Consider the following 15,192-nt stretch of genomic DNA (forward strand, 5'->3'; position numbering starts at 1 on the left):
TAAACGTTAGAGGGCTGTATAGACTTTTTTCTATACAAAATTGCATAAATATAGTAACACTGCTTGTACATATGTTGCTGAATTACCATGTATGCCTCTAATAATATATAGTGAAAAGGTAATTTAAGGTACTAAATGTTAAATAGAGTCAATTGTAGATGGATAAAAACAAAAAGATATTTTCATAAGTATTCTTTTTGAGTATGAACAAATGATAGATAGTGAATAATATCCATATTGGTTATTGTATGTCTCATATGTGTGTGTACGCGCACGCTTATGTCTATTAATAACACTAGCACTTGCATGAAGAGGCACAGGTTTATTTGCTAGTTTGTAATAATAAGATTCCACGTATAACCGTATAACCATCCATCCACAAAAGAATGAAATTTTGGTTTTGTCTACGTGTAATGCCACGTAGACAAAATCACCTATAAAACCAACCTATGGGTTATTTGGATAGTTTCAGATTGTTTAGAGGGTATGATATCTGATTTTATAGATGGAGTTAAGTACACTAACCATTATAGGTCGGGGGTGATATACCCCCTTATTAAAAATGAACAAAAATGACCTATCAAATGTACGTCTAAATTAGGTACCAACATATAGTATTATATAAAATTAAATAAATAAAAAACACTTATACATATGTTTCCAAATTACTCATGTCTGCCACTAATAATATAAGTACAACAGTAATTGAAGGTGGTAAACGAATGCTAGAGTCCATTGTAAACGGATAATGACAAAAAGATATTTCCGTAAGTACTTGTTTTAGAGTATGAACAAATGATAGATACTGAATAAGATCAATATTGATTAGTAGTGGGTTCAAAGTGTTTATATCTATTAACAATATTAGCCAGTTTGAGATGCGCCAGTTAGCAAATAATAGTAAGATTCCAGGTACAATTACCCCTTTGTTTCCAAGTTCAGTTGCTGCTGCTGCTGGAATGCAAGTAAGCACATACTAGCTGATTGCAGTCCAGCAAGCACATTATCATGCCTGAGTGTCAGATTAAACTTATAGTATGACCCAACCTGAATCTCCTAATCGCACAAGCCAGTACCGCACAAGTCTGCATTTGGGTAGCCTGCTCGTTTCCCGGGTTGCGGATAAACTCCACGCAGCCGCAGGTTGCCCTGAGCCGTTTGATGGTTCCATCTGATGGCCCATACGTTTTCCGTATGCATTATTGCATTCCTAGGCACAGCCGCAAACCGTGACCTCTAAAACGAACAAATTAAAGCCTTTGAGTCACAAACATCAGAAGCCAGAGGACAATTCCATCTATCCACCGTTTGCCAAGTTTTCTTTTTCTTTGGGTGTTCTACGTTACGCGCATGTCCCACTATTACTGCGATCATGCGCAGACATCGATGATGGCTCCTCCTCCTACCCAAAATGGATTCCATGCACTTGCCAAGTTGGTTGACAATGGTCAATGAAGCAGTACTACTACGTATGCTAGGAGTCCGTCCGTGGAGACGGCTACCTAATCCACACATGTACAACAACACATGACCGTCGTCAGAGTCCAGTACAGTGCACCCCTAATCCGTACCCACTCGTCGTCGATGGCTCCCCTGCACCTAATATTCCCACCATGGTAGCATATTGACGGTCATCAGGACTGATTGATGGAGATGCGAGTGGGGGCGTCCAACTCGCCTTGACTAACGACTGATGCCCAGAGCGTTGATTATTGGTTGAAAGCTAGAGCAGATTCACGTGTCTTGGAAAACTCCTATCGTGACGTGAACTATACCCTTGTGGATTCACGTGTCTTGGAAAACTCCTATCGTGACGTGAACTATACCCTTGTGGATTCACGTGTCTTGGAAAACTCCTATCGCGACGTGAATTATACCCTTGTGGATTTTATAAAAAAGACTTAGACATACAAGTATCATAAATGAAGCAGCACGGGGAAGTATGCATTAAGTTTTCCTTTCAATGGAATCTAAGTACCTAGCGATAGCATGTTTTGAGTGGGTTACTAATTGAAACCATCCAAGATGTGAATTGAAACATTTAAAATAATTAGTTTACCTTTTTGAAGTTCTGAACTACAAGCAGATGCATGATGTCGTATCTAGCTAGCTTAATATTTAAATGAATTTTGATGGGAATAAATCATCTAACTTAAACTGAAGCTACAAACTGATTCTAAAACTAAATAAATCAAAAATTAAAAATTTTTAATCTAAACTAAATATTCATTTGTAATCTAAATTGTACTAAAACAAAAAGATTAAACAATTTATAATTATAGTGCATTAGGTTCATAACTCTTATAGCTCAAACATAAATCCAAATTATATTTAAGAAAAAACTCAATTGCAATAGGATAAAAATTTGGCTAGAATGCTAAAATTACGCACAGGCTCGAGGCGGCAGCAGAGTCATACCCTAATCCATCCACCGAGCAAGTCACAACACACCACTGCCTCGCCGTGCACACAATGGTGCCTATACTGGTCCTGGGATCGGATGCTCAAAGGGTCTGGTGGCATCGCCGAACCTCAAGTGCCTCAAGAGAGTGCCGGGTGTCTTGTCTACTCTGCCTCGTGAGAATCCCTCTCTTTGCAAGCTCGATCTGTTCACTGAATCCGATGTGCTGACCAGCTTTTGTTTTCCCGACCAATATAATCTCATCTCCTCAATCCAATGCCCAGATTTAATTCCTTGTTCCAAGAATCCCAAAATCATTTGATTGTCACATGGTGCTCTGATGGCCTCATTGATGAATTATTAGGAGACATATAAACAAAGTACCACTGGCGATATGGTATTATTATTTGGTGATATTTGATATGACTTATTGGATGCAGAGTTCAGGCCAACAAGTTGGGCCTTCGTGGACCGTGTGAAAAAGAGTATCTAGTTAGTTATATTAATATCCTGCGCATATGGAAGCGTGCATATGGCGATAGTTATATATATATATATATATATATATATATATATATATATATATATATATATATATATATATATATATACACACCATTATTAGACCAAGTTCAGTGGAAGCGTGCATATGGCGATACTGTTCATATTCATAGAGTGGAGTTTGAAAGTCTTAATTATACGCAGACATTGTTGTGCCCGGTAGGGTAGGCTCACAGCAAGAGGGCCGAGGAACAAATCACCAAGTTGTCCAAGTTGATAAAATGCTAAGAATCTACAGTGAGATCCATGACGTACTCGCGTCACTGAATCGAGACGCCAATCAAAGGATCACGCGCCCAAATTAAACCTCCTCATCCCGCACACGGTTTCACACGTGGTCAACAATGGCTGGCTACCTCCTATCATATCATATCATATATCGCCCTGCTTTCCTCCTCTCTTCTTCAATTCGCCACTTGAACGAACAAGACAATCTCGCGTGCTGTCCTGTACCTGAACGATTATTGACCTCCTGGTCTATCGTCACCAGCGCAGCACCACGCGTTCACAATCTCTCTCTATATATACATATGTCCTCTCTTCTTAAAATTATCAAAGTCGCAAGACATGCCTGCAGAGATAAATACATACATACATACATACCCTGCAGCCATCAGAAATATATTAAACCTCGCTCGCAACCATTCACCATGCCTGCTCGTCCAGCGCACTACTACATTCTACGGCTCGGGCTTCTCCTCGTCTCCGCCTCCCTGCTGCTGCACACCCCTACACCGTGCTTCGCTGCCGCGAACGACACTCTCGCGGCAGACCAGGCGCTCGCCGTCGGCGACAGGCTCGTCTCGAGGAACGGCAAGTTCGCGCTCGGCTTCTTCTCGTCCGGCAACATCAGTGAGTCTGCGTCCTCCTCATCAGACAACAACAGCACCACCACCACCACCCTTGTCACCAACTGGTACCTAGGCATATGGTTCAACAAGATCCCAGTTTTCACCCCGGTGTGGATTGCCAACCGGGACGAGCCCTTCACTCACCCTGACAACAACCTCAAGCTGAAAATTAGGCTGGAGATCGCTAGAGACGGCAACCTTGTTGTCCTAGACATGGGTGCGGCTAATAAAACCCTAGTTTGGTCGAGTGAGATCACCAACGCATCCAAGAACAGCGACAACACCGTTGCTGTGCTCACCCGCACTGGGAACCTTGTCATACAGCATGCCACGGACCCGTCTCAGGTCTGGTGGCAGAGCTTTGACTACCCAACAGACGTCTTCCTCCCTGGTTCCAAGCTTGGTAGGAACAAGATCACTGGTCTGAACCGTGTGTTCGTCTCGAAGAAGAACCGGATCGACCCGTCCCGTGGCTCGTACTGTGTCGGGGTAGACGCAAGGTTTAACCAGGGGATTATCCTCTACCACTGCTCCTCATCTGTAGTTTTCTGGGCATCCGGGACGTTCTCCCTGCCGAATGTGGATCCCAGCGACAGTGGCTTCATCAGCTACAACCAGATCGACAACAGTCAGGAACAGTACTACATCTATACCATACCCAATGACACACTCTCTGTGTACACTGCGGTAGAGACTTCTGGCCAGATAAAGGGGCGTGTTTGGGTGGAGAACAACCAGTCCTGGGCCTGGCAGGAGTTTTACACCCAGCCCATGAATCCTTGCAGTGTTCAGGCTGCCTGTGGGCCTTTCACGGTCTGCACCAGCAACGACAATGCCAATATGTCATGTGACTGTATGAAGGGCTTCTCTGTCGAGTCACCCGGGGAGTGGGATCTTGGTGATAGAGCGGGAGGGTGCAGGAGAAACAATCCACTAGATTGCTCAACAGACAAGTTCTTGCCCATACCTGATGTTGCACTGGCCTATAACCCTGTGCCCATGAAGGTGACTGATGCTGATGACTGCTGGCAAGTTTGTGCCAGTGACTGCTCTTGCACTGCTTATTCCTACACTAGCAGTGGATGCTCTGTCTGGAATGGAGGATTGCTCAATACTGCAGCGGCGAGTACAGCTGGTGACATTCTCTACCTTCGCGTTTCCGCCAAGGATTTGCAAGCTTTGAGAGATAACAAAAAGGGGTTATATGTTGGAGTTGCTATTGCCGCAAGCGTTGCTGGGTCTGGGACAATTGTGCTCCTACTATTGTTCATTGTCTGGAGGAGAAACAGGGACTACAGTCTTCAATCAAGCACCACCCAGGATGCTGCTGGGATTAGAACCTTCAGATACAGTTATTTGCGTCATGGTACAAAAAATTTCTCTGAGAGGCTAGGAGCAGGTGGATTTGGATCAGTATACAAAGGGCTTCTAAGTGACTCCATTACCATAGCAGTGAAAAGATTAGATGGTGCTCGTCAGGGAGAGAAGCAGTTCAGGGCTGAGGTTAGTTCCATAGGTTTGATCCAGCATATCAACCTAGTAAAATTAATTGGTTTCTGTTGTGAAAGCGACAAGAGGTTACTAGTGTATGAGCACATGTTAAATGGTTCTCTTGAGGCTCATCTCTTTAATAATAGCAGTGACGGCATCGTCCTAGATTGGAGCACACGGTGCCAAATTGCCACAGGAGTTGCTAGAGGACTGTCCTACTTGCATGAGGGTTGCCGTGAGTGCATCATACATTGTGACATCAAGCCAGAAAATATACTTCTCGACGCGTCGTTTGTTCCTAAAATTGCAGATTTTGGGATGGCAGCAATTGTAGGAAGGGATTTCAGCCGTGTCCTGACTACATTTAGAGGAACCGTTGGGTACCTCGCCCCGGAGTGGATCAGTGGAGAAGCTATTACTCAGAAAGTTGATGTCTATAGCTTTGGAATGGTGCTGTTGGAAATCGTATCAGGAAGGAGAAATTCGCCTGAAGTGTACACTACTAGCAGTTTCCACATTTCTTATTTCCCTGTGCAAGCCATCTGTATGCTTCATGCTGGAGATATGAGCAGCTTGGTGGATCCACAACTGCATGGAGATTTCAGATTGGAAGAGGCTATAAGGGCATGCAAAGTTGCATTTTGGTGTATCCAAGATAATGAATTTGATCGGCCGACAATGGGTGAAGTGGTTCGAGCACTTGAGGGTCTACATGAGCTTGATATGCCGCCGATGCCAAGACAACTTGCAGCTATAACAAAAAATGCTAGCTAGCTGTGGTGCATTAGTTTTTCTCCTATATAATTTGAATCAATGAGAGTATGCAACTACATGCAGTTGCAAAATGTAACACATATGGTAATTGGTACATGAGTTTTCTCGTTCTCTTTGTTTCTCCTCTTTGTGTAACAATGGCACACAATTATTATGCAAAAGGATCACACCATACAAAAATATTTGTTCTGGTGAATGGTGAGTTTCACTGGCCCGGATCGAGACCATCATCGCTACTGTCAGTTTTGATAGCTAAATAAGCTCTCTGTTATCCTATTGCTATTTTTGCTTTACCACTTTAGTGGGTGAGTTGGTGCCTATATAAGCACAGTATCCCCGCCGACCCCTGTAACCGGGAACAGAACTCCTCTGTTTTTCGATTCAATCAAGCGGCCTCTGGTCAAGCTGACCTCCGGCCTTTCCCCCGACCTCCGATGTGTGTGGGAACTGGGCAACAATTGGTACCAGAGCCTAGGGTTTTAGTGCTTTTCCCCCACCGCCGCCGCCACCGCCATCGCCATGTCGACCTTCAGCTCGAGAGCACACCGGCTCAAATACGCCACCAAGGCCCCTGGCGCGGCGGCGACGCCGCCGCCGCGCAGGCGCGCAAAGCGCATCTCGAGGCCGCTGAGGCAGCCGCCGCCCAAGCGGCGCAGGCAGCTCAGGCTGCAGCGGCCGCGGCCAAGGCCGCGGTGGATGCCGCTGCTGCACTGCGAACGGAGATCGACGACGAGGAGGAGGTGGAGGCTGAGGATTCCGGTGGATCGCACCAGTCGAAGAACCGCCACCGCCGACCTTCGCCGTCTCCACCACGACGTCGCGAGAGGCGCGGGCATTCGCCGGCTGTGCTGATCTACCGTGAGATCGGGGGCGGGTGGCCGATGCTCACGCGGTCGAACTACTACGAGTGGAGTCTCCTCATGAAGGTCATGTTGCAGGCGCACTTCCTTTGGGACGCCATGAAGTTCTACGACGTCGACTACGAGCAGGATCGCCGGGCGCTGGAGGCCATCTGCGCCGCCGTTCCGCCGGAGATTGGCGCCACCATTGCCAACAAGCCAACCGCCAAGCTCGTTTGGGAGGCGATTGAGGTCAGGCACGTTGGGAGCGACCGCGTTCATCGCGCCGCACTCCAGCGCCTCAGGGGTGAGTGGGAAGGTCTCACCTTTTGCCCCGACGAGCAAGTTGAAAACTTTGCCGTCCACCTCACCAACCTGATGGAGCAGATGGTGCGCAACGGCGACATTGACCTCAATGAGGAGCACGCCATGGAGAAATTTCTCCGATGCATGCCTAAGAGGTACGAGCAACTGGTCTTCTCGATCGAGACCCTTCTCACCCTCTAGGATCTCTCCATCGACGATGTTGCCGGGCGGTTCAAGGTGGTCAAGGACCGCGAGCGCGTGTCGGAGTCAGAGCAGGGCAAGCTGCTGTACTCTGAGCAGCGGCGCACCGACAGCAAGAAGGGGGATCATGCCGCTACGTCCAAGGACGGCCAGGAGCGGCGTCGTCATCCCCGCGGTAGCAAGAAGACCATGCACAAAGGGGACCGCGCCGGAGGCGTGGCCGACCCCGGCAGCGGACGCAGAGCGGGTCGTGACGACACCTGCCACAACTGCAACCGCGCCGGGAACTGGGCTAAGGATTGCCCCGAGCCATGGTGAAATCGCGGTACGGCACACGTCGCAGAGGGAGACGTCGACCCCGGCCTCTTCCTCGCGCACGGCATCGTCGAGCTCGACGAGCCACGCTCCTGTGTCACCCTGAACACCGCCGCAGAAGAGGAGATCGGCAGGTGGTACCTCGACAGCGGCGCAACCTACCACGTGACCGGACATCGCGAGCGCTTCACCGATCTCAATGGCGACGTGCGCGGCTTGGTGCAGTTCGGCGATGCGTCCATGGTGGCCATCCAGGGCGTCGGCTCCATTGCGTTTGAGGGCCAGAACGGCGAGCAATGGGTGTTGAACGGCGTCTTCTACATCCCGCGCTCCAGAGCTCCATCCTGAGTCTCGGGCGGCTGGACAAGGACGGCTTGGAGGTGAAGATCAAGGATGGCGGACTGAGAGTCTGGGATCAGCGCGGACAACTCATGCTCAAGGTCCTGCGCAGCCCCAACTTCCTCTACATCCATCACTTCAACGCGGCCAAGCCTCGGCGTCCTGCGCAAGCCGGGGGTCAGGAGCCCTGCCTCACCCGACTCCTGCGAACGTCCGCCTCGCCCAACCTTGACCCCTGTAGGAGGAGTTCCACCTTGCCCGACCCCGACCTCTACGGAAGGGGTCCGCCTAGCCCAACCCCTGTAGGAGGTGGTCCGTCTCGCCCGACCCCGACCCCTGCAGGCGGTGGTCCGTCTCGCCCGGCCCCGACCCCTACGGGAGAAAGTCCGTCTCGCCCGAACCCAACCCGTGCAGGAGGTGGTCCACCTCGCCCGACCCCGACCACTGCAGGAGGTGGTCCGCCTCGCCCGACCCCGACCCCTGCAGGAGGTGGTCCGTCTCGCTCGGCCCCGACCCCTACGGGAGGAGTTCCGCCTCGCCCGACCCCGACCCATGTGGAAGGGGTTCACCTCGCCCGACCTCGGCGTGTGAGGTCCGCGTGCAAGGGAGATCAAGCGCGGCTGTGGCATGAGCGCTATGGCCACCTGCACTTCAACATCCTGCACAAGCTGTGCAAGGAAGACATGGTGCGCGGGATGCTAGTGATCAAGCATGACGGCCATCTCTGCGACACCTGCGTCGTCAACAAGCCGAGGCGTTCTCCCTTCCTCGCTCAGGCTCAGTACCGCGCGCAGGAGCCGCTCGAGCTGATGCATGGCGACCTGTGCGGGCTGGTGACGCCTGCGACACCCGGCAGGAGGCGTTTCTTCTTGCTGCTGGTGGATGAAACCACGTGCTTCATGTGGGTGTCGCTGCTGACTACTAAGTTGGCCACAACGGTGGCCATCAAGCGCACCCGGGTGGAGGCAGAGAAGGCGTGCGGGCGCAAGCTGCGTGTGCTTCTCACCGACAACGGCCGGGAGTTCACCGCCACTGAGTTCGCCGACTACTGCGCCGACGATGGCATCACGCATCACTACTCCACTCCATACTCGCCACAGCAAAACGGCATAGTAGAGAGGAGGAACCAAACCGTGATGGGCATGGTGTGGGCCTTGCTGAAGCAGCGAGGCATGCCGATGAAGTTCTGGGGCGAAGTGGTGGTGACAGCGGTTCATCTGCTGAACCGGTCGCCGACCAAGAGCTTGCAGGGCACGACCCCGTACGAGGCATGGTATGGGCGTGCTCCAGCGGTGGCGCACCTGCGTGTCTTCGGCTGCCTCTTTTTCGTCAAGGAGCTGAACCAGGTGCGTAAGCTTGATGATCACAGTAGGCCAGGGGTGTTCCTCGGGTACGCCGACGGCGCCAAGGCCTACCGCGTCTACGACCTAGTGTCCCGGCGCGTGATCGTGTTGTGCGAAGTCGTCTTCGATGAGACGCATTGCTGGGACTGGAGCAAGAGCATCGACCATGCGGCGTCACTAGCGGAGGAGCTTGTCTTCGACTACGAGCTGATCGACGCCGACACGTCGGGAGCGGCCTCCGCCCGACACACTCTCCAGCTCCGGGGGAGACTGGGAGTGCAACGTCGGCCCCACCAACCCCTACTTCTGCATTGGCACCTGCGTCCTCTGCTTCTGCGCCGACCCCTGCGTCCCCTGCTTCTGCACCGACCCCTGCGTCCCCTGCTTCGGCGACACCGGGAGCGGCCGGGCAAACTCAAATCGAGTTAGCCACGCCACTGGAGGATGACGAGGAGCGTCTGGACACATCCTAAGCCGGCGAGCCCCTCCAGTACCGGAGGATCGACAACATCCTTGGCACAGAGCTACATCTGACGCATGCCGGTGAACCAACCACGCGTGCTGAAGCGCAAGGCGATCCGGCGTGGCGTGAGGCGATGCTGCTAGAGCTCGAGTCCGTGGAGAGGAACTGGACTTGGGAGCTCATAGATCTGCCAGCCGGCCACCACCCAATCTCTCTGAAATGTGTTTTCAAGCTCAAGAAGGATGAGAAGGGCGCCGTCATCAAGCACAAGGCACGGCTGGTGGCGCGGGGCTTCGTCCAGCAGGAGGGGATCGACAACGACGACGCATTCGCGCCAGTGGTGAGGATGGAGTCCGTTCGGGTTCTCCTTGCACTGGCAGCCCAAGAAGGATGGAGCGTGCACCACATGGACGTGAAGTCCGCCTTCCTCAACGGCGACCTCAAGGAGGAGGTGTAGCTGTATGGGCTCAGACATGCGCCGTAGGCCTGGAATGCGAAGCTGGATGCGACGCTCAAGGAGATGGGCTTCCAGCAGAGCGCGCACAAGGCGGCGATGTATCGGCGGGGCATAGGGTGTGATGTCCTGCTGGTCGGGGTCTACGTCGACGACCTCATCATCGCCGGTGCGGATGCAAAGGAGGTGGAGAAGTTCAAAGCGGCCATGAAGCAGAGGTTCGACATGAGCGACCTCGGGCTATTGAACTTCTACCTCGGCATCGAGGTGCGCTAGGACGCCAGCGGCATCACGCTTCGTCAAGCACACTACGCCGAGCGCATTCTGGACCTCGGCGACATGGCGGGCTGCAACCCCGCCCACATGCTGATGGAGGAGAAGCTCAAGCTCAGCCGTGACAGTGAAGCAGAGGAGGTCGATACGACTCACTATCGTCGGCTGGTGGGCAGTCTCCGCTATCTGGTCCATACCCGGCCCGACCTGGCGTTCGCGGTCGGGTATGTGAGCCGATTCATGGAGCGGCCGACGGTGGAGCACCTGCAAGCCATCAAGCGCGTCCTCCGCTACGTGGCTGGGACGCTAGACTGTGGTCTGCACTACAAGCGTGCCTCCGATGCGATGCGCTACATCGGCTACTGCGACAGCGACCTCGCCGGCGACGTCGACACAAGCAAGAGCACCAGTGGGACGATGTTCTTCCTCGGTGATTGCTTGGTCTACTGGCAATTGACCAAGCAAAAGGTGGTTGCACTGTCGAGCTATGAAGCAGAATACATCGCCGCCGCTTCAGCTGCCACACAAGGGCTGTGGCTGTCCAGGCTGCTCGAGGAGCTGCTGGGCAGCAAGGTGGATGTGGTGGAGCTCAAGATGGACAGCAAGTCTGCCTTAGCCCTGACCAAGAATCCAGTCTTCCATGGCAGGAGCAAGCACATCCGGATCAAGTACCACTTCATCAGGGATTGCCTGGAAGAAGGGAGCATCAAGGCCGACCACATATCCACTACTGATCAGCTGGCCGACATTGTTACCAAGTCTCTAGGCAAGACCAAGTTCCAGGAGATGAGGAAGAAGATCGGGCTGAAGCAGATCACTCAGCACTAGGTTTAGGGGGAGATTGATAGCTAAATAAGCTCTCTGTAATCCTATTGCTGTTTTTGCTTTACCACTTTAGTGGGTGAGCTAGTGCCTATATAAGCATAGCATCCCCGCCGACCCCTGTAACCAGGAACAGAACTCTTCTGTTTTTCGATTCAATCAAGCAGCCTCTGGTCAAGCTGACCTCCGGTCTTTCCCCTGACCTCCGGTGTGTGTGTGTGGGAACTGGGCAACAAGTTTCTCTGGCCTCACACACAGTACTAAAAAAGCAGGTCCAGATAAAGCTCCCTAAGCTTCAGCATAGCTCCTTGCTGAAACACCACAGGCTGTACAAATCCCCAGAGCTTGCAGTGTTCCAGGAACGGAAAAGAACCAGCACCTACAGTGAACCACACAAGGATTTCAAGGCTCTCATGGTCCACCTCCAGATTGAGAGAACGGAGGTCCACCTCCATAACGAGAGAACGGAGAGCTGGCAATCTCCCATGGATGTCGAGGTCCCCTTTGTTGCAGCTCCATACCATTTAGTACTTTAACAAAGTTTTCTTCACTTGACAAGGAGCGGATAAGATCGAGCACCGTATCGTGTGCACCGCATTCATACATGGGTGTGGATTATGCTTCTATTTATGAGATCATTGAAGTAAATCTCTCCGGCTTCAAATAGACTCTATAAAACGAACTTTGTCAATTTTATAATTTTCTGGAAACACACTTAGATATAATAAACAAGTCCTTAGATGGGATGGCATATCATAATAGCTAAGTGACAAGATCATTCTCATGTTGCTCACATCTAGACTATCCTCCAATCCAGTGCCAAGAGAGTTGCACACCTTAGACCACTTTATTTTATTTCCTCATTTGGTAGCCAATAAACTAGCTATTGTAATGATAGCCAAGGGTACACCAACACATTTCTTTAGTATTCTATCAAATACATTGGCCAGCTGCTCATTAGGACATTTGCCTGTCTTCATTGCCAAATATATTCTTCGATACAGTAATTTTTTATTTGGAGATGTGGAAGCAAAGAGGTTTCAGCTTATAAGCACCACCAATTTGTTCGGCGACATTGAAACTATGGGTAGTTGTGATAATTCTGTATCCACCATTATCATCAGGGAGTGCACATCTTATCATTTTCCAAACTGAAACATCCCATATGACATCAAGAACAATGAAATATCTGTGCAATGGCAACACAAAAACCATGCATTGTTAACTAATTGAGGTAGATAGGGTCTATCTCTGGTGATGGGCAGTTACGCACATACACTATTTATATTAAGTTGAGCATATGGCTATTAGATTACTGTAGGATCGATATATGTAAACCACGGCAACCAAAGGGGGTGAATAGTTGCGGAAGCTAAAAATAATTTCTAACACTCCCCAAAATCCGAAAAGGAAATATATCTCGTTTTTCAATTTCGGACAGAACACCAGCACGTTAGTAAAACGAATCTCCAAAAATATCCGTAACTTCAATAAATCTGAAATTGTAACTGAATAAACTAGATAAAATTTCACAACTAACCCAATCGGATGTTTAGAACTCGAGATATAAAAATAGCAAACGCACTGTCCAGAAAGTAACGAGAATTAACTAAGCCAAGATTAACAAGAATTAAGAAAAATTAATCAATCAAATTTCTCAGAACACTAGATTGATGCCCTAGCAAGGTTCTAGATGGATCAATCAACTCAAGACTTAAAAACGAGTAATCAATCTATAACCAAAAGATAGACGTGCAAATATCAAGCTGAAAGAAGGAATGAGATTACCAACATGTCGATTTGCGAAAGCTTAATCTTTATTGCATCAATCGTGTTTATAAGACGCCGCATAGAAGCATCACCAAAAGGATTTCTCTAAAATCCCAAAACCCTAAAAAAACAGCCACAACGTGCTGTATATTTTCTATCTGCTATTTCTATGCCTCTGCCCTGCCCATCGAAACAGCCGCCGGGCTCTCCTTTATTCTCCACGCCAGGCACCTTTACCCAGACCGGACTGTGCACAACGCTACATGCAGCTTGGCTGGGGACTTCCTATATATCTTCCGGAAGATAGGTAATTTATGTATCTTTAAGCCCATTTAGCCTATTAATTTCAGTCCACCAATAAATAACATGGTAGCACATAGGTGTAACTATTTTTTTAAATTTTTATGAGTTTAATTATTCTATTATGTAAACTAACTATATTTTTGTTATATTTTTTGTTTATACATGCTTTAACATTTTATCAAACTTAAATCAATAATGTACGAAACATGATTCAATATTTATGAAAAACTAGTTCAACATTTTAGGTGAAAATGTTGAAACAATATATCCATAATGTTGAGGTAGTATATTCCAAATGTTTATTTGAAAATTAAAAAAATAGTATAAATTCATATTTGATCTCGTTCCGTTGCATTAATTCTAAGCAATTCTATGGTTCAAACTGATTTTGAAATGAATTCATAGTTTGGAAGAAAAATTGAAGTGAAGTTTTAAATTCCACCCCACTTCATCTTCATCCTATGCTAGGCTGACATGTGCCCAGCTAGCTACAGGGACTTGCACGCTCGGTTGTTGGAACCTGGCAACCTGCACGCTGATCTCCATGTGCAGTGGGCCGCACACTGCATGCCAGGGAGAAGTGTGTGGTGATCGGCTATGCGAATTGTACGGCGTACGGATGATACACGAATCTCGTGTAAAGGCTGAATCCAATAGCGCCCCCATATTGGACCTCCAAAATTAAATACTGCACTGTTACGGCACTGTTCTGTACGGTAGGCAGAGAGAGGCAGTTGGAATAGTGATAGGGGATGAGGGATGGGGAGCTCTTAGATTCGGCCTAAGGTTGAAACCAGCGGTGCCCCCATATGGAGCCCCCAAGATTAAATGCGGTACTGTTACAGTACTGTTCTGCACTGTAGACAGAGAGAGGGGTAGTTGGAATAGTGATGGGGTGGAGGATGGGGGAGGCCGCTGGTTTCAGCCTAAAGGCTATCCGTAGTCGTAACTGGAAACCTTACCCTATCCTCGATCCAGTAGACTGAACGCCCACAGCCGTCAACTGGAAACTCATCCTTACGGTAAGATGAGTCTTCTCTCACCCCATATACCGCGTCATCTCTCTCCTACTCCATCTTCTTCTCTCTCATGCACACGGCTAACGGCTCCACATCTCCCGCCGTCGGATAAGGACGAGGCGCGGACGCTGGAAGAGGGTGAGGACGGGGCGCAGTTGGAGGAGGGTGAGGCTGCCGGCCACTGACGCCATCGCCACGGCCTCGAAGCTCGGCGGCGGCGGCCCTCCATGCTCGACGCCGCATCCATGGCGAGCAGAGCGGCAGTTCCGGTGGAGGTGAGCCGCGACCGCCGACGAGGCGGGGAGGACGCGCGGCCAGCAATGAGATGAGGAGGAGGCGAGCCGCGGCCGCCGACGAGGCGGGGAAGGAGCACCCTGGATCCACGCGCGAGAGAGCAATGAGGGAGACGGCCTGCCCGAGGTCGGATCCGCACCGCCAGAGAGATTGGAGAGGAGGCGCCAGCGCACGGCGGGAGAGGAGGAGGCGGGGAGGGAGGGCCGGAGAGATGTGCGGCGGGTGGGTGGAGGATTGGGGTCTTGGAGAAAGGCAGAGAGGGGTGGGGAAGTATAAAAATAATAATAAATATTGTGGTAGTTGATATAGAGTTGAGATATAAGGTAAATATAGTTGCGGAGGATCGTAGTATAAGGTAGAGAATATTGCTGAT

The 15,192-nt window shown here is 50.0% G+C and overlaps 2 protein-coding genes across 2 annotated transcripts; both read left to right on the forward strand.

The window, feature by feature from the left end:
* The first annotated feature begins 3,540 nt into the window (after positions 1–3,540).
* Positions 3,541–6,193, forward strand: LOC120644025 (G-type lectin S-receptor-like serine/threonine-protein kinase At2g19130). Its single transcript, XM_039920560.1, has one exon. It carries the CDS (start codon positions 3,613–3,615, stop codon positions 6,076–6,078), a length of 2,466 nt encoding a protein of 821 aa, XP_039776494.1. The 5' UTR covers positions 3,541–3,612; the 3' UTR covers positions 6,079–6,193.
* Positions 6,194–10,677: 4,484 nt separating this feature from the next.
* Positions 10,678–11,439, forward strand: LOC120645487 (secreted RxLR effector protein 161-like). The gene has a single exon (XM_039922270.1). The coding sequence runs from the start codon at positions 10,678–10,680 to the stop codon at positions 11,437–11,439; it is 762 nt and encodes a 253-aa protein (XP_039778204.1).
* Positions 11,440–15,192: the final 3,753 nt, after the last annotated feature.

Source organism: Panicum virgatum, chromosome 8K (genome assembly GCF_016808335.1).
Source record: "Panicum virgatum strain AP13 chromosome 8K, P.virgatum_v5, whole genome shotgun sequence".
In the NCBI taxonomy this organism is placed as follows: Eukaryota; Viridiplantae; Streptophyta; class Magnoliopsida; order Poales; family Poaceae; genus Panicum; species Panicum virgatum.

Bases quoted from the DNA above. Each gene is read 5' to 3' on its own strand.
- LOC120644025 (XM_039920560.1), top strand. From the start codon at position 3,613: ATGCCTGCTCGTCCAGCGCACTACTACATTCTACGGCTCGGGCTTCTC.
- LOC120645487 (XM_039922270.1), top strand. From the start codon at position 10,678: ATGGCGGGCTGCAACCCCGCCCACATGCTGATGGAGGAGAAGCTCAAG.